Source organism: Schistocerca piceifrons, chromosome 6, assembly GCF_021461385.2.
Source record: "Schistocerca piceifrons isolate TAMUIC-IGC-003096 chromosome 6, iqSchPice1.1, whole genome shotgun sequence".
Classification (NCBI taxonomy): domain Eukaryota; kingdom Metazoa; phylum Arthropoda; class Insecta; order Orthoptera; family Acrididae; genus Schistocerca; species Schistocerca piceifrons.
This window is the reverse complement of record NC_060143.1, coordinates 138,481,494-138,501,868: the sequence shown is the minus strand read 5'-3', so window position 1 is coordinate 138,501,868 and position 20,375 is coordinate 138,481,494. Positions and strand designations below refer to the sequence as shown.

Below are 20,375 nucleotides of genomic sequence, written 5' to 3'. Positions count from 1 at the left end.
TGTGGTTTCATCTTTTCTGTGGAATATAGTCGTACTTTTTTTTTTTTTTTTTTTTTTTTTTTAAATCCCTGGATAACTTGAATTTTAACTTTCAATTGACATGGCATGTGTACTGAGCAGTCTTTCACTCTTCAGAAGGGTGTGTGTGTGTGTGTGTGTGTGTGTGTGTGTGTGTGTGTGTGTGTGTGTTTGTAAATGTACTCAGTTTCTGGCAGTTTAAAATTGTGTGCTGGACAGGGTTCAAGTCTTAGTTCAGTACATGTTTTTAATCTGCCAGTAGGTTCATACCAGATGTATTTCAACCTGCTGATTTCTAAAGTAAAATTTTGAAGAACAGGTGTAAAAGCAGTATCTCAGTTGACTACACAGAGGTGGCAAAAGTCGTGGGGTAGCTATATGCACATATGCAGATGGTGGTGGTATCATATACAAAAGATATAAAATGGCAGTGGATTGGCAGAGCAATCATTTGTACTCAGATGATTCATGTGAAAATATTCCCAACGTCATTATGGCCACACAATTAGAATCAGCAGCCTTTCAGTGTGGAATGACAGTTGGAGCTAGATGCTCGGGACATTCCATTTCGGAAATCATTAGGGAATCCAATGTTTTGAGATCCATAGTGTCAAGAGTGTGCCAAGAATACCATATTTCAGCCATTATCTCTCATCATGGAGAATGCAATAACCAATGGCCTTCACTTAATCCTTAAAGTGGGCATGACAGACATGTCCATCCATACTCTGCTAATTCTGTGGCTAGTAGCTAATGGGAATGACGAGTTATCAGTCTGCCATTGAAACTGTGGTATTGGTTGAGCTTCATCCACTAGACGACAGCTCTTTTCAGGCAATGCAGCATATCTGGGCTAGTATAACATCTTCCACCCAAGTGAACATCGATAATATGCATCCTGTAAAGCATCTGCAAAAGCACATGATTTTTGTTTGTTTGTGTTCGCTGCTGCATTAGTGAGCTGAATAGAAGTCTTTTTTCTTTCAAATTTTAAAATAAAGCAGCTGCTTTTAGCAAGTGATGATAATTTCAGTAACAGTTCTGAAATACACTCCTGGAAATTGAAATAAGAACACCGTGAATTCATTGTCCCAGGAAGGGGAAACTTTATTGACACATTCCTGGGGTCACATACATCACATGATCACACTGACAGAACCACAGGCACATAGACACAGGCAACAGAGCATGCACAATGTCGGCACTAGTACAGCGTATATCCACCTTTCGCAGCAATGCAGGCTGCTATTCTCCCATGGAGACGATCGTAGAGATGCTGGATGTAGTCCTGTGGAACGGCTTGCCATGCCATTTCCACCTGGCGCCTCAGTTGGACCAGCGTTCGTGCTGGATGTGCAGACCGCGTGAGACGACGCTTCATCCAGTCCCAAATATGCCCAATGGGGGACAGATCCGGAGATCTTGCTGGCCAGGGTAGTTGACATACACCTTCTAGAGCACGTTGGGTGGCACGGGATACATGCGGACGTGCATTGTCCTGTTGGAACAGCAAGTTCCCTTGCCGGTCTAGGAATGGTAGAACGATGGGTTCGATGACGGTTTGGATGTACCGTGCACTATTCAGTGTCCCCTCGACGATCACCAGTGTTGTACGGCCAGTGTAGGAGATCGCTCCCCACACCATGATGCCGGGTGTTGGCCCTGTGTGCCTCGGTCGTATGTAGTCCTGATTGTGGCGCTCACCTGCACGGCACCAAACATGCATACGACCATCATTGGCACCAAGGCAGAAGCGACTCTCATCGCTGAAGACGACACGTCTCCATTCGTCCCTCCATTCACGCCTGTCGCGACACCACTGGAGGCGGGCTGCACGATGTTGGGGCGTGAGCGGAAGACGGCCTAACGGTGTGCGGGACCGTAGCCCAGCTTCATGGAGACGGTTGAGAATGGTCCTCGCCGATACCCCAGAAGCAACAGTGTCCCTAATTTGCTGGGAAGTGGCGGTGCGGTCCCCTACGGCACTGCGTAGGATCCTACGGTCTTGGCGTGCATCCGTGCGTCGCTGCGGTCCGGTCCCAGGTCGACGGGCACGTGCACCTTCCGCCAACCACTGGCGACAACATCGATGTACTGTGGAGACCTCACGCCCCACGTGTTGAGCAATTCGGTGGTACGTCCACCCGGCCTCCCGCATGCCCACTATATGCCCTCGCTCAAAGTCCGTCAACTGCACATACGGTTCACGTCCACGCTGTCGCGGCATGCTACCAGTGTTAAAGACTGCGATGGAGCTCCGTATGCCACGGCAAACTGGCTGACACTGACGGCGGCGGTGCACAAATGCTGCGCAGCTAGCGCCATTCGACGGCCAACACCGCGGTTCCTGGTGTGTCCGCTGTGCCGTGCGTGTGATCATTGCTTGTACAGCCCTCTCGCAGTGTCCGGAGTAAGTATGGTGGGTCTGACACACCGGTGTCAATGTGTTCTTTTTTCCATTTCCAGGAGTGTATTTCAAGATACGGATTTTGAGTCTAGTGAAAGTGATTTCAATTCAGAAACAACTGATGACTAGACACTAATGCAGCAAATGGTGCCTAGTGCATTTGTGTGTCCTAGTTCAGTTCATGATCAGTATTTGTTCAGTAGTAGCATCAGTACAGTTATGCCTCTAAAACAGTATAATGTGTTAGGTTGTTTTATGTGTTTTGTGAATGATGCTTTGTGAAAAATAATAGCTGAACAGAAGGACTTCCATTCACGACCACCATAGCTTCTCGTCACAATTCAGCAGCATGTTCCACAGTTCACAGTTGTCAGAATACTACAAGGATGAGGTAAAAATACTTTTTGGAATGCTCTTACTTCAAAGAATTCTTTCCAAACCAGCACACAAGATGTATTTTTCAAAGAAAGAATCAGTGGACACACCTTTCTTCAGGAAACTGATGAGTGAAAAGTGGTTTCATCTTTTATTGGAATTCCTCCACTTTGCTGACAATACCTCATATGATGCACTAGGCACTATCAGCAGAAAAGCATCCAATTATGGAGCATCTGCAAGGTAGATTCAGATCAATATACGTGCCAGAAAGGAACGTCACAGTTGAGGAATCGTTGTTGTTCTGGAAAGGATGGCTTGGATGAAGCCAATTTACGCCATCAAAGTGCAGCAGATTCAGCATCTAATTTTACGAACTTGGTACAACCCGCTGTAGGTATGTATGGTACTTCATTATTTACCCTGGAAAGGACACTAATTATGTTAGCCATCAGGAGAAACAATAACCTCTCAAATTGTTTTGGAGCTTGCTCATGATCTCCTTGGGAAAGGTCACTGTATTTACCTTGATACATGGTACACCACTCCAGATTTGGTGGACAAATTAACCAGCAATAATACCAACCTTTTCAGCACAATGCAGCAAGATGGGAAGGGGTTCTCTGACTTCATAAAAAAAATAAAAAATAAAGGAAGAAGAGTACATAACAGGTTACAGAGGTAAGCATATGGTAATGAAATGGAAGGACCTTCCGTAACAATACATTTTTAAATGTAAACTCAAAGAAGGGAATCATTCAAAAGCCATGTGCTGTCATTGATTACAACAAGAATATGTGAGGTATAGGTAGATGCAGTGGTCAGGAGCAAGCTGAAAAAATACTATCAGAAGCTTTTCTGCCACTTGTTGGACATTGCATGCTTCGTGCATATGTTCTGTACAAGAAGCATGATGGTAAACAAAGTAGAATGAGCTTCATGATTAGTGCTGATGAACAGTTGGCCATATCTTCACCACAACAAGGGACATAATTGGGACGCACACCTAGAACACCAAAAGCGACACACCTTACAGCCAGGCAGTTTCCAGACTTTTTTCTGCCCACAGTGATGAAATGACCAGCAAAGAGTTGTGTGGCATCCGTGAGAAATGGCTTTCACAATGAGACTTCATACCGGTGTGCATCATGCTAAGTTTCCATGTGTGCAGCTCCTTGCTTTAAAATGTTTCACACTGAAGAAGACAAGCAATACCATAAAAATAAATTTTTGTTAACTTCTGCAGTATATCTTATCCATTCCCACCCAATATCAATTTAAATTTAAAAATAAAATATGAAGGAAACTATTATATATGAGAGAAGCACCGCCATGCCAGGACGTACTGGCACATATTACACACTGAGGAAGAGACACGCACATGCAAGCTACCCGCTTAACAGGTTAATGACCAAGAGCAGCAGCATTTGTGTAGGGTTGTCAGTTCTGACAAGCAACACTGTGTGAAATAACCCCAGAAATCAATGTGGGACATACGACAAACACATCTGTTAGAACATTGTGGTAAAATTTGGCATTAATGGGCTATAACAGCAGAAAACTGGTGCAAGTACCTTCAGTAACAACATGACAGGATCTGCAGTTCTTCTAATGGGCTTGTGGCAATATTTGTTGGACCTTAGGAAATGGAAAACAATGGCCTGGTACAATGAGTCCTGATTTCAGTTGGTAAAAGCTGACTGTGGGATTAGTGTGTGGTGTAAACCCTATGAAGCCATGGATCTGTGTTGTCAACAAGGCACTGTGCAAGCTGGTGATGGCTCCATAATGTAGTGGGCTATGTTTACATGGAATGGATTGGGTCCTCTGGTCCAACTGAAATGATTTTAGACTGGAAGTGGTTTTGTTTGGCAACTTGGAGACCATTTGCAGCCATCATGAACTTCATGTTCCCAAACAATGATGCATATTATCACTAGCCCACACCCTGTTCATGATTGGTTTGAAGAATGGCCAAACAGATCATCCAACATGAATCCCATTGAACATTTATGAAATATAATCCAGAGCTCACATCATACACAACATCTTGCACTGACAACACTTTTGCAATTATGGATGGCTATAGAGGCAGCATGGCTCATTATTTCTGCAGAGGAGTTCCAGCGACTTCTTGAGCCCACGCCATGTTGAGCTGCTAAACTTTGCTGGCCAGGAGATGGTCCAACACAATATTTTGATATATCCCATGACTTTCATCATCTCAGGGTAAAGCGTTTGTAAGTTTTCTTTGCATTTTTCTGTACCCGTAATTTGCTTTTTAAAAGAAAGGAAAAAAAAGAAAACGAAAGAAAAAGAAAAAAAATTAGTCAAGTAATTATTGTTTTTCTCCATATTCAAATTTGTACATAAAACAACACAGTGACTCTGAGGTTAAGACAGTGGACATGCATTCAGGAGGAGCAGGGTTCTATACCCATCCTGGCTATCCCAGTTTAGGTTCTCTGTTGTTTCCTTAATATTCCTTTAGGCAAATGCTGAGGTATTTAATTTGAAAAAGATGTGTCCAGTCATCCCAACCCCAGCCCAATTATCTCCACCAGGATATTAAACCTAATTTTACTTGCTTTCTTCTCTTCTGCACAGAGAAACTTCTTGTCTTTATGCTCTTAAATCTTTTCAGTTTCAGTAACACACAATATTTCATGTTGTGTATGGCTCTAGTTACAGTAAGGAAATCTTCCCATCTCTGACTTCCCTAAATAGCTTTAACACAGTGAGATAATCGAGGTAAATCAACCAAAAATTAAGATAAAGACACTAGTTTATTATGCTTACTTTCTCTCTCTTTGTTGTAACATTATACAGCTAACTTATTTATCCATCAGAAGTCAGAAGTATTAATATTATGTAAAGTAGATAACTATACACCTCACAGAGGACTCCTTAAAAATACACAATTATATTTGCTACTATTAATGCAAACCAGTTTCAGATAAATTTCACAACTGCAATATAAGACAAAAAATTTCAATGCTGTCTTTGCATTCTTCTCTAGTAATCAGAGTGCAGTTATGTATTTTGTTCTACAAGTCATCATCAACTCCCCATTAGACTCAAACCTCTGTAAGTTAAAGAACATGTATATATGCTGTATCTTACTGGCCACTCCTTCTAAAAATTATCTGATAATCTAGATTAAAGGACTGAACAATGAAGAAATTAAAGGACTGAACAATGGAGAGATTACAGGACTGAACAATGTTGGAAAAAGGTTGGATTACTAGTCACCACAAAGACCATTAAAACACACGCACACGCACACGCAAACGCGCGCGCGCAAAAATCAAGCACCCCTCACACATACGTGCCTGCTCTCTACCCACTGGTGTCCTGTCGAGAAGAAGCTGTGAGGAAGAGGGGGGGGGGGATATCAGGGTTATGTGGGGAGGAGAAGATCCAGCACTGCCTGATGTAGCATACAGAGACTAGATGGTGGCCAGACAAGGCTGCATGGCAGTCTGGAGGCTGGGGGGGGGGGGGGGGGAGGATAGGGAGTGAAAAAGGAGGGCAGCAGAGAGGGGAAAAGACCCATGGTGTTGGCTCCAGGTACACAGAATAGATATTCAAGAGCGAGAGGCAGCAGGTGCAAGCTATAGGAATGTGATAGGCACCGGAGCCAATAAGTTCATACAGCACATGATGGCAATGACATGGAAGAATGCATTGAGAGGGGCTGACGTGACAGAGGTTGTTGGGTAGAAGGTATGGGTGCAGTGGTTAGCGGAGATTGAGACCAGGACTATTACAGGACCCAAGAAAATGTTGCACCCACTCAGTGCAGATAAATTGATGACTGGGTGAATCCACATGGCACTGGCTGCAAAGCAGGCATTGAACTCAAGTTTGTTTTGCCTGGTAGAGTATTCCACCTCTGGATGGGCAATTCTGCTCTTGGCCACAGGTCATTTGTTCTGGTGGACAGCTGGTTAGTTTTCATACCCATATGAAATGCTGTGCAAAAATCGCAGTAAAGCTTGTATATGACATGGCTGCTTTCACAATGATTTTCAATTTTCTTAGAGTCTGCCAGTGTCTGTTCCTCACAAATTTGGTACTACAGAAACAAACCTCGATGGTGCAGTCATTCCTGAACCACCTCTGCTCCCTCTGCAAGATACTGTTAGCGTATACTCCACAATATCTGTCAAATTGAAATCTTTGCCTTTGAACACCTGGAAGAGCACTTCAGAAACCACTACAGACACCACCTCCAAAAATCCTACTCCCACCTTGGAGTACCACTACCCATCAACACCTATCCTAACCCCAGTGAACCCCTTCATCAACCCATCATGGTCCTCAGACCCTGCCTTTCTGACCTTTTCCATGAGCCACATTCTCGAAAACTTAAAAAATCCTACAGAAGTTTCAGTCCTTTCTAAAGAGCTCAGCTTCAGCCACACACCCAAAAGTTCAGCCACACTGGACTTCCAGGTCTTACCATGGAAACACTTCATTACCAGTCCCTCCAAACAAAGCCAACTTCATTCCAACATAGACATTTGCTCTTCAGTTAATACCACCTAACCAGCCTATGGATACCTTCCAGGAATTTACCACCTTCAACTTGGCCTTACCATCCTTCCCATGGTCTCTTCCCAAGAACACAAACGCGTCAATAGAAGAAAGAACAGCCATCTGCAACCTCAAGACAGACCCGGATTTGATGACCCTCACTGCAGACAAAGGTTCCACCATTGTCATAATGAATCACAGTGGCTACCTGACAGAAGGCATCTGCCAACTGTCTGTCTCCTGCAACTACAATCTCTGCCATAGTGATTCTATCCCTGAAGTCCTGCAAAATCTCTAGTCCTTACTCAAATCCATTGGCCCATCCCAAAATCTCTCCATGAAATCTCTCCCCCCTCCTCACCCCAGTGAGACCCTGCACATTCACCTTGTACAAGCTTCCCAAATATGTCAACTCAACAATCTTGGATGCCCCCAGTGCTCCCAGTGAAACAATCTCTACCTTTGCCAATAAATATCTCCAACCAGATGCTCGTAGCCTAGCATCTCATATTAATGATTCAGACCACTTCCCTCACTCACTCTCAACCATCCAAACCCTATCACCACCTTGATCCACACTCAACACTGTTGATGCCACCCCCCCTATATACCAACATCCCTCATGGCCGTGGCCTTACTGCTATCAAAAACTTCCTCTCCCAGCATCCTTCAGATTCCAAACCCACTACACCATTCCCAATTCGTCTACCCAATTACATCCTCACACATAATGACTTCTCCTTTGAGGGAAAGATATATAAATAAATATGTGGCACAATCACGTGCGAAAACATAGTGCCCTCCTATGCCATTGTGTTCTCATCTATAGTAGGCCTCCCTAGCCTCCCAAAACTCTAAACCCCTGGTCAGGTTCATTGATGATACCTCCATGATATGGACCCAGGTCAAACCAACCTACCCTAATTCATCCACAGATTCTCCCACTTGTCTCACCTGGTTGTCCATAATCAACATGCCACCTTCATGGATGTCGACCTCCACCTCCCTGATGGCTCCATCACACCTCTGTCCACATCAAGCCCACTAACCATCAACTGTACCTGCATTTTGATGAATGTCATCCCTTACACACCAGAAAATTGCTTCTATATAGCCTGGCCAAGGCATATCTGCAGTAACAAGAATTCCCTTGCCCAGTATGCTGAAGATATCACTGTGGCCTTCACAGGTAGTCTGCAAACAGATTTCCGATGTCACATCTTCACACAGCCATCTTCCAACCATTAACCAAAAGAACCAGCCACAAAATAACCACCCCTTCATCATTCAGTATGAAGATATCATCTTCATATCATCTAAGTTGTGCTCAGTAGGAGTGAGGTCAGGTACCCTCATGTCCATGTAATGTTTATAATATTGCTTTGAGTAATGGGTTGATGGATTTCCGTTGTGAGTGGAACAGTGTACAGCATGTTGCTATAGGTAAGCAGATGATACAGGTGTTGGGTGGTGTCGTTTGCTATCCACGTCAGGAGTGATAGCTGATGTAGTACGGGTCTCAGTTCATCCATTGCAAACATTAACCATGTTGAGATGCTGTAATAGGCCTAAACTTCATGTTTCTGTTAAGACAGATTCATTACTTCATGTGGATTTTTAGTTTGTAAATATTCTGCCATCAGCATGACCCATTATGTTTAATTACTTCCAGGTCAGATGATGATTTGCTGTACTTTGAGCATCCAGCTGTAGTATTACTGGGAATCTGTTACTAGTGCAGACAAATATAGTATCTGGACAACTTCAGAGATTTTGTGCCCCTCACATCTGGTTCCAATAGTCTGGTCTCAATCACATCCACTGACAAATTCTCTTTTGTACATTATGCGACTTCTGTTAACAATTCAGCTCAATGTCTGAGTGAATTACAGTGGCACACTATACTGATTCGATCCATTTCTTGCAGTAATTAAATTATTCTTCTGCAACATGGCAGCTATTGCTAATTAAGTTGATCATCAATGTTTTTTGTTAGTTGTTTGAATTGTTCCATTTATTGGACTTCTGACTATCCATTGTCAGTCTTACCAAGTTGGAATAATGAAAGAGATACAGAAAATTAATAAAAGAACTATGCTGATCATCAAAAGTTTTTTTAGTAAGAGTGAGACTATCTCAGAAATGCTCAACACAATGATCTTAAAGGTTAAATTGGAAACATTATGACAGACAGTGAATTCTACTGTTAGTAAGGCTTCCTGCACATTGTCCACAAATAGAAAGGAAAGGGGGACAGGGCAATGATGATGTCAATGCAGTGCTTGTTCTCTATTGCACACCATACTATGACTTGCAGAAAACAAATGTATATATTGGCCTAGACACTTTATCCAGATGACTACTATGACATTTTGACATGGGACATAATATACAGCCTAGTATTTTTTTATATATATATATTTTTTATTTTTTGAGTTGGGAGGGGAGGAGGAATTATTAAAAGGTAAAAATCTGTGCTTTTAATTTGTTTATAGAAGATCTGTTTGTAAATAAACAAAACAGTATGTCTATTGTCTTTTGTTTCTTTAATATTCAGACATCACATATTTGTGTCTGGAAAATTTTTTTTTTCCTGGTTATATCTGAAAATTTACAGTAGTACCTCATTTCACTAGGATCATCTACATCATCTTTGGCTGGGTCAACAAACAATTCTGGAACAACAAACAGCAGTAGTCGAAGCCTTCGCAATGACTTGCTAGTAGCAGCTGATTCTGTTACAAATGCCATGTCCACACTTGTCAGGGAACTAAACTCCGGTGAGTTCCAGTTCATATCTCATTTTAATTACATTGTATTCCCAAACTTCAGCTAGAATTTGTTTGGAGATAAAATAATTTAAAAGATTAACAAAATAATTAATGCTTTAATAAACAAGCCCCTTGATATGAAAGTAATTATTTCACATCTGAATGTTTCTTTTATTGCTTAATTTTGGGGGATTTCACAGTGATTTGCATCACCAGTGCAAAATTTTGTGTGGAAGAGATGCTTTTGGGAATACAGTGTATTAATTTTTATTTTAATAAATGTGAAAAAAGACAGATTCCATCAGGTTTATTAAGGAGTATTAATAAATTCTGTCTGAACATTGTTTGAGTATCACTAATTGTTCCCTAAAATATAAGTCATAAGTAAGAACTTTTGGTTAGCGAGTTCTTAACACACCAAATATAAAGGTGAGATTCTTTAGCTACTTACTTCTGCATACACTGATGATGCCAGCTTCACGTATGTTACATCATGATTGTCTTTGCCTTTTATTTAGTTCCCATTAGTCATTTTAACTGCATTTTTCTCTTTTCTCTTTCTCTTCTGCATTACATTACTACTCTGTCTGCCACAAGCCTATTTTCCTTTTTTAAAAAAGATCTTGTTGCATAATACTGCTTACTCTTTACTAAAAAAGGGCAAATAATTTAAGGCTGGAGTTGAAATTGTGAAGGGATAGTAAAGTGAAAAACGAAGGAGAAGAGCTGACAAAAGTAAAAAGGCGAAAATGATGGGGGAACTATAACACACAAGAAACAAATTGAACTCAGAATATGCAACAAAAACTATGATTTTTTTTATGCACATAATTTATTTACAGATGAATGAAAACCATGAATATATGACCAAAGCAGTGAAATAATTCGTACCTCACATGTTTACTATAGGGGGACAGGGTTGCCAAGGTCAGCATCCACCATATTGCTGATTACTTCATTTCTCAGATACTGTCATTGGCTGTTACACTGTTTTGTAAGCCGGTTATTTTCTCCCTCTTCTTGTACAAACTGTCTAACATAATGATTGAAGATGTCATAAATATCTTTCATAGAGCCATGATTGGAGACCTTCTGTATTGGTCTCTTTGTAATATTCTCAAGTGGATGGTAGTATCACTTTGTGCCTCCATTCATTATTGCACATCCTATTGCAAAATTAATTATTTCTAGAAGTTTTAGATACTCCAGTAATATGTCTCATCTTGTGGCAAGTGCTTTCCTTACCATTTCTTCTGCTCATTGTGACTCCTTCTTTGTTTAATCTGAGTAACATGAGTATCTTTCTTTCCTTCCCTCTTGGTCTCACAGATTACCTCCCACTAAAGTTGCATCTAATGTTATATGTTGAAGTTTCAGTCGCTGTCACATGCACCTTTTTTGTAACTGTGTGGTGATACATTTTGTGTTAACTGTAAATACTTTCACAACTTACATATCACCAAAGGATAAAGACTGGATCGTGGATCTGTATTACATAGTCCTTCTATTCATATAATCATTTACTGCTACAGTTTATTATACAAGTATTACCTGGTGGACAAGTGAATCATGACCAGAGCACATAAACTGTTCAGTTACTTTGAGCCAATAGTTTCAAGTACCAGTAGTGCAGATTCTGTAGTGCAACTATACTGTCTAAAATACTGGCATGGGCTTTTGGAATTATGATGTTGTACAATTTTTTATAATACTGTCTACAGTAACTGATTTCTCTTTTCCAAATGTTCTTATCACTACACATGTTTAACTTTTTTGCCTTAATTAATCATGGATAGCATGTTTGTGGTGATAACTTCATGACCCATCCATATTATTAATAAGAGCGATATAAGATGTAAACAGAAATCGAAGAGGAATTCATTGTTTACCAGGGTTAACAAACATCATAGGTGGAAAACACAGGGATTCTTTTTTGCAGACAGCTGCATATATACTACTACATAAAGACAATACATTGTTTAACATTGTTACTGAAGATCTCAAAGTTCTTTACCAATTTACTTCAGATTTTTAAACAATGCTGTAACAAACACTGAGATGCACATGGGCTATAAAGTTTTTTGAACAACAATGTACTGGTTTTGTGTGAAAGCAAGCTGCAAGAAAGAAAACACTGTGCTGTGAAGATGTGTGGTCGAGTTTACTTTCTCGCAGTCAGTTTTAAGTATGATAGCAGGGCATATATACTATTAGACAAATTTTTCTCCCATATTATTTCTCCTTATATATAACTTTAAACAAAAATTTTATGCTGTTTTTGTTTCCTTCCTCACAGTTGGTTTTAACAGAAAACAGGGAATTTGTATTTAAGGCTGATTAGCTTATGGTTTGTATACTGTTACAGAATTCGAATTGTCCAAATCTTTGTAATCCTACCCATTCACAGATTAAAACTATGCAAAATGCTGTTATTGGAGCCACTTTCCTCACAGCTCCAGCAGCTGGGATCTCTCTTACATCCCATATACCAATAATCCCTCCACTCATTTTAACCAACTTTATTTCTCAGTCAAGGTTTTGATTGCAATACGAACAAACAAGACTCAAGGTTAGAAAAAGGGGATGATCATAAGGCGAAAGATACGGTTGGAGAGATGGGAAGGAAGTGGAGATGGAGAGAGGGGGGATTAGGAGACCAGGTTGTATATCCGATTCCAATACATGTTTAGCAATTGCAAAACATTGCTGCTTTCACTAGTAAGATTATATTGCTTTGGACATTTGACATATAAAATGACAAAGATCATAACAGTGGTGAATGTTAATAAAATCATTTGGAAAACTGGTGTATATCTCGAATTTGGAATGGAACTAGTTATTTATTTAAGGATAATGACTTTTAAGTTTACTGTCAGCAGTTTATCCACAGCTGTAAACAAACTGAGGGCACAAGTTTACTCTACAATCACAGCAATTCCATTGTAGACTCATATGTGTTATTGATCTGTAAAACTATATTATCTGAAAAAACATCCACATAGTTGATATTAACTTACCAAAAGACAAACAAGAAAAGGTTAGTTAACATTTGCAGAGGAGATAAAAATACAGCAAAGGGAAAGAGATATAAGGGGCCATGAGCCATATAAGTAATGAAGGGTATCTCAAAGCCTTGTAATGCTCTGAACTAAATACCACTTTGACAGCTTTAAAGTCCGACCTGTGAATCGTGTAAGTTTTTGTTTCTTGAGACTCAGTTTGATTTTATTTTATTTTGAAGTTTGCTGTCATCAATAATGTTACTACATTCACATTGTTTCTGTTATTCTGCCAGTACACAATGCACAACCAATTTTAAGAGAATCTTTATGTTTACAGAAATAGCATTTTTTTCTTCATTTCGAACAGAGCTGCCTTCAGATCATCTTGCAACTTAGTCATCAGTTTACATAATTATGTTAAACATTCTCTATTTTATGAAGATATCAATTCTAATGCACCTGAACAGACACTGAAAAAGCATTTTACTAACATCTTGTATTGTAAGTTTTTCTTCTCTTCGCACGAATAAAATTTATTTTCTGTATTCCTGTCACTGCATTCTCTTCCCATGTTAGTCTTCCACAATGTTCATCTGCTCAGTAATAAGAACTCTTCACTCTATCTAACTGCTCTAGATAGTCCAAAATATTATTAATTCGCCTACAGTGCTTACCAGTGAGCTTCACTTTGATTGTGACTGGCTGGTGACCAATCAAAATTTTGATGAAAAGACTTTCTTTAGTTCCCTTTTCCAAATACGTTGCATGATTGAGATGCCATCTAAAGAAAATACTAGCTACCGCAACTCTTGTATTATTTATCAGGACCCAGTAATTGACTTTCTTATGGCACCTTCAGAATTCTTTAAAATTCTGGAAACCTTAACAGTGCTGAAAAACTTCCACTCCGAGGCACCAAGTCGCTTCCCCTTCTAGATTTATCACCAGTCTGGAATTTCTTTTTCTTACGATTAAAGGGTTTTAGAAGGGTGGCTGGCACCTTTGGATTTAAAGGTAAGGAACCTGCTATCCCAGTTTTCCTCTCTTCTTGAATTTCAGTTGTTCCAGTATTCTTTGAAGTGCACAAAGTTGCACTTTGTTGTGGTCTTTAGTCCAGAGACTAGTTTGATGCAGCTCTCCATGCTACTCTATTCTGTGCAAGCTTTTTCACCTGTGAGTAACTACTGCAATCTACATCCTTCTGAACCTGCTTGGTGTATTCATCTCTTGGTCCCCGTTTACGATTTTTACCCTCCACAATTCCCTCCAGTACTAATCTGGTGATGCCTCAGAACATGTCCTCCCAACCGATCCCTTCTTCTAGTCAAGTTGTGTCACAAATTCCTCTTCTCACCAATTCTATTCAGTATCTCTTCATTAGTTACATGATCTACCCATCTAATCTTCAGCATTCTTCAGTAGCAAAGCATTTCGAAAGCTTCTGTTCTCTTCATGTCTAAAATATTTATTGTCCATGTTTCACTTCCACACATGGCTACACTGCATACAAATATTTTCAGAAAAGACATCCTGACACTTAAATCTGTACCCGATGTTAACAAATTTCTCTTCTTCAGAAATTCTCTCACAGAATTACAATGTCATTTTTATTTCTTCTACATGGATTTTAATTCCTATTCAAAATTTTTCTTTTGTTTCCTAGAATACAAGGTCTACCTGTCAGGAGTCAAAGCAGGAACAGCACAATGGGGTGTAGGGCTTTACATCAGGAAAGAAATTAAACCCAGCGTAGTTGCAATAAGGTATGTAAACGAACGACTGATGTGGATAGATTTGACAGTGTCTAGCAAGAACATTAGGATTGTGTCAGTATATTCGCATTGTGAAGGGACAGATCAAGATAAGATGGATAGTTTTTATGAGGCACTCAGTGATGTAGTTGTTAGAGTAAAGGACAAGGACAGTGTTCTGCTCATGGGTGATTTTAACGCCAGGATTGGAAATCGAACAGAAGGGTATGAAAAGGTTATGGGTAAATTTGGAGAGGATATGGAGGCCAACAGGAACGGGCAGCAACTCTTGGATTTCTGTGCCAGTATGGGCTTAGTAATCACAAACTCCTTTTTTAAACATAAGAACATTCACCGGTATACTTGGGAAGGCAGGGGAACCAGATCTGTCATTGACTATATAACAACAGATCAGGAGTTCCGGAAGGCTGTGAGGGACACACGTGTGTTCTGGGGATTCTTTGATGACACTGATCATTATTTAATCTGCAGTGAAATTGGGATTGTGAGGCCGAAAGTGCAGGAGGTCAGGTCCATATGTAGGAGGATAAGAGTGGAGAAACTTCAGGATAAGGAAATCAGGCCCAAGTACATAACAACGATCTCAGAAAGGTACCAGTTAGTTGAATGTAGTCAATTACAGTCATTGGAAAAGGAATGGACAAGGTACAGGGACACAGTACTAGAAGTGGCTAAAGAATGTCTTGGAACAGTAGTGTGTAAAAGTAGGATGAAGCAAACAGCTTGGTGAAATGATACAGTCAAGGCAGCCTGTAAAAGGAAAAATAAGGCGTATCAAAAATGGCTACATACCAGAACCCAGGTAGGTAGAGAAAGTTATGTTGAAGAAAGAAACAAAGCCAAACAGATAATTGCAGCATCGAAGAAGAAATCGTGGGAAGACTTTGGAAACAGGTTGGAGACTATGGGTCAAGCTGCTGGAAAACCATTCTGGAGTGTAATTAGCAGTCTTCGAAAGGGAGGTAAGAAGGAAATGACAAGTATTTTGGACAGGTCAGGAAGACTGCTGGTGAATCCTGTGGATGCCTTGGGCAGATGGAGGGAATATTTTGAAGAGTTGCTCAATGTAGGTGAAAATGCGATCAGTAATGTTTCAGATTTCGAGGTAGAATGGGATAGGAATGATGATGGAAATAGGATCACATTTGAGGAAGTGGAAAAAATGGTCAATAGATTGCAGTGCAATAAAGCAGCTGGGGTGGATGAAATTAAGTCGGAACTCATCAAATACAGTGGAATGTCAGGTCTTAAATGGCTACATAGAATAATTGAAATGGCCTGGGAGTCGGGACAGGTTCCATCAGACTGGACAAAAGCAGTAATCACACCAATCTTTAAACATGGAAACAGAAAAGATTGTAACAACTACAGAGGTATCTCTTTAATCAGCGTTGTGGGTAAAATCTTCGCAGGTATTGTTGAAAGGAAAGTGCGAGTATTAGTTAAGGACCAATTGGATGAAAATCAGTGTGGGTTTAGGCCTCCTAGAGGTTGTCAGGACCAGATCTTTAGCTTACGGCAAATAATGGAGAAGTGTTATGAGTGGAACAGGGAATTGTATCTATGCTTTATAGATCTAGAAAAGGCATATGACCGGGTTCCTAGGAGGAAGTTGTTGTCTGTTCTACAAGATTATGGAATAGGAGGCAAACTTTTGCAAGCAATTAAAGGTCTTTACATGGATAGTCAGGCAGCAGTTAGAGTTGACAGTAAATTGAGTTCATGGTTCAGAGTAGTTTCAGGGGTAAGACAAGGCTGCAACCTGTCTCCACTGTTGTTCATATTATTTATGGATCATATGTTGAAAACAATAGACTGGCTGGGTGAGATTAAGATATGTGAACACAAAATAAGCAGTCTTGCATATGCGGATGACTTAGTTGTGATGGCAGATTTGATTGAAAGTTTGCAAAGTAATATTTCAGAGCTAGATCAGAAATGTAAGGACTATGGTATGAAGATTAGCATCGCCAAAACGAAAGTAATGTCAGTGGGAAAGAAATGTAAACGGATTGAGTGCCAAATAGGAGGAACAAAGTTAGAACAGGTGGACGGTTTCAAGTACTTAGGATGCATATTCTCACAGGATGGCAACATAGTGAAAGAACTGGAAGCGAGGTGTAGCAAAGCTAATGCAGTGAGCGCTCAGCTACGATCTACTCTCTTCTGCAAGAAGGAAGTCAGTACCAAGACTAAGTTATCTGTGCACCGTTCAATCTTTCGACCAACTTTGTTGTATGGGAGCGAAAGCTAGGTGGATTCAGGTTACCTTATCGACAAGGTTGAGGTTACGGATATGAAAGTAGCTAGGATGATTGCAGGTACTAGTAGATGGGAACAATGGCAGGAGGGTGTCCACAATGAGGAAATCAAAGAAAAACTGGGAATGAACTCTATAGATGTAGCAGTCAGGGGAACAGGCTTAGATGGTGGGGTCATGTTACACGCATGAGAGAAGCAAGGTTACCCAAGAGACTCATGGATTCAGCAGTAGAGGGTAGGAGGAGTCGGGGCAGACCGAGGAGAAGGTACCTGGATTCGGTTAAGAATGATTTTGAAGTAATAGGTTTAACATCAGAAGAGGCACCAATGTTAGCACTGAATAGGGGATCATGGAGGAACTGTATAAGGGGGGCTATGCTCCAGACTGAACGCTGAAAGGCATAATCAGTCTTAAATGATGATGATGATGTTTCCTAGGGGTTAGGCTACAACCCTGCCTCACTCTCTTCCCAACCACTGCTTCCCTTTTGTGCCCCTCAACTCTTACAACTGCCATCTGCTTTCTGTACAAATTGTAAATAGCCTTTCACTCCATGCATTTTACCCTTGCCACCTTCAGAATTTGAAAGAGAGTATTCCAGTCAGCACTGTCAAAAGCTTCCTCTAAGTCTACAAATGCTAGAAATGAAGGTTTGCCTTTCATTAATCTATCTTGTAAGATAAGGTGTAGGGCCAGTATCGCCTCGTCTGTTACGACATTTCTACGGAATCCAAACTGATCTTCTCCGAGATCAGTTTCTACCAGGTTTTCCATTCTTTTGTAAAGAATTTGTGTTAGTATTTTGCAGTCATGATTTATTAAACTCATAGTTCAGTAATTTTCACACCTGTTGACACCTCCTTTCTTTGGGATTGGAATTATTATATTTTTCTTGAAATCTAAGGGTATTTCGCCTATCTCATACATCTTTCTCACCAGATGGTATAGTTCAGTCATGGTTGGCTCTCCCAAGGCTATCAGTAGGTCTTATGGAATGGTGTCTGCTCCTGGGGCCTTGTTTCGACTTAGATCTTTCAGTGCTTTGTCAAATTCTTCATCCAGTTTCATGTCTCCCATTTCATCTTCAGCTATATCCTCTTCCATTTCCATAATACTGTCTTAAAGTGCATCACCCTTGTATAGACCCTTTATATATTCCTTCCAACTTTCTGCTTTCCCTTCTTTGCTTAGAACTGGGTTTCCATCTGAGCTCTTTATATTCATACAAGTGGTTCTCTTTTCTCCAAAGATCTCTTTAATTTTCCTGTAGGCAGTATCTATTTTACCTGTAGTGATATACGATTCTAAATCCTTACATTTGTCCTCTAGCCATCCTTTCTTATCCATTTTACACTTCCTGATGATCTCATTTTCAAGACATTCGTATTCCTTTTGCCTGCTTCATTTACTGCATTTTAAAATTTTCTCCTGTCATCAGTTAAATTCAGTATCTCTTCTGTTACCTAATGACATGCTGGCTCACTGTCTGAATAATTTCTTTTCTCACCTCAAACATTTCTTCATTCACTTCATCATCGGCAGAGTGTTGGCATATAAGCTTGTGGCATGCATGGGCTTTGCGTCTATCTTGTTACAACAACGCATTCACTGTGCTGTTTGTAGCAGCTTATCCATGCTCCTATTTTTATATTCATTATTATATCTTCTCCAGCATTACCCCTATTTTGTATTCACCTGACCAGAAGTCTTGTTCCTCCTGCCAACAAACTTCACTAATTGTCACTATATGTAACTTTAACTTATCCCTTTCCCTTTTTAAATTTTCTAACCTACCTGCCCCATTAAGGGATATGACATTCCATGCTCTGATCCATAGAACTCCAGTTTTCATTCTCTTGATAACGACTACCTCCAGAGTATTCCCCACCCAGAGGTCCGAATGGGGACTATTTTACCTCCAGAATATTTTACCCAAGAAGACGCCATCATCATTTAACCATACAATAAATCTGCATGCCCTCGGGAGAAATTACGGCTGTAGTTTCCCCTCGCTTTCAGCCATTCGCAGCACCAGCACACCAATGCCGTTTTGGTTAATGTTACAAGGCCAGATCAGTCAATCATTGAGACTGTTGCCCCTGCAACTACTGAAAAGGCTGCTGCCTCTCTTCAGGGACCACATGTTTGTCTGGCCTCTCAACAGACACCCTTCGTTGTGGTCGCACCTATGGTATGGCTATCTGTATCGCTGAAGCACGCGCAAGCCTCACCACCACCGCAAGGTCTATGGTTCATCAGGGGGATTTCACCTTACAGTGTTGTTATTCCCTTGCCATTATTATCCAGTTCTTGCTTATTTCAGAAATTTTGATACTTCCTTCAGTATTTCAGATTTGAGAGTTCCAGTTTTGCGTATTGGTTTGTTGCACGTTCTACCAAAATGCTTCAACTTACTGTTAGCCTATTTAAATTTCTTCCCTAAGCACTTGAACGCTATTTCCATAGCTTGTGTGTATGTTCAGGGACTGCTGGTTATTCGACACATTGCTTGTCTAAATTGTCCTTCAAGTTTGTCTATTCTCACATTCATTGTCCTTGCATTCAGATTTTTTTCCATGCTCTGGAACAGATTCTGAATCAAGAAGGCTACCCTACTCTCCACATCTGATCAGTTTTCATCTGTATCCATGAGCATATTGCAGATCTGTATACAATAACATCCATCCAGTAGGTCCTTCAGGATTTTTCAATAGTTATTCACATTCAACTGGTCTATTTTTATTTTCAATCAACACTCTGTAGTGTACTGTATGGTTTACTGAGTATGCAAAACTTGTTTATTTTGAATGGAAATGAATGCAAGTAGCAGTTGTTGTAAGATATTTTCTTCTGTAACTTTCGTAAAGTGTTTTGAGCTACATTAGTATTCCAGCTCAAGTAACTGAAGCTGTCGGCAAACAGATAAAAAAAAAAAAAAAAAAAAAAAGTTCAACTGATCAACAAAATATGAGTTTAGTAAAGAATACATCTTTAATGATCGAGCGGAGCAAATAAAAATATGCTTGTAGTATTGTTTAATCAGTGTGTGTACTGGTACAAGAGCAATTTCTACAAGGTTTAAGTCAGAACCTTCCTACAAAATCTTATGTACTTTGATGCCATCCAAGCATGAAATGAATTGTAATACACGAAACAAATCAATTTGACTCATGAAATAAAATAATGGAGGAACCAAATTCTAAGTACTGAAAAAGCATTATTTATGTT

The 20,375-nt window shown here is 40.2% G+C and overlaps 1 protein-coding gene across 7 annotated transcripts in view; it reads left to right on the top strand.

The window, feature by feature from the left end:
* Positions 1–20,375, top strand: part of LOC124802531 (dystrobrevin beta) — a 604,748-nt gene that overhangs the window by 545,613 nt on the left and 38,760 nt on the right. For all 7 annotated transcript variants that reach the window (XM_047263382.1, XM_047263384.1, XM_047263383.1 and 4 more), the window contains one exon: positions 9,976–10,119. In XM_047263382.1, coding sequence (XP_047119338.1) covers positions 9,976–10,119 — 144 coding nt within the window. The remainder of the gene's footprint in view (positions 1–9,975; positions 10,120–20,375) is intronic.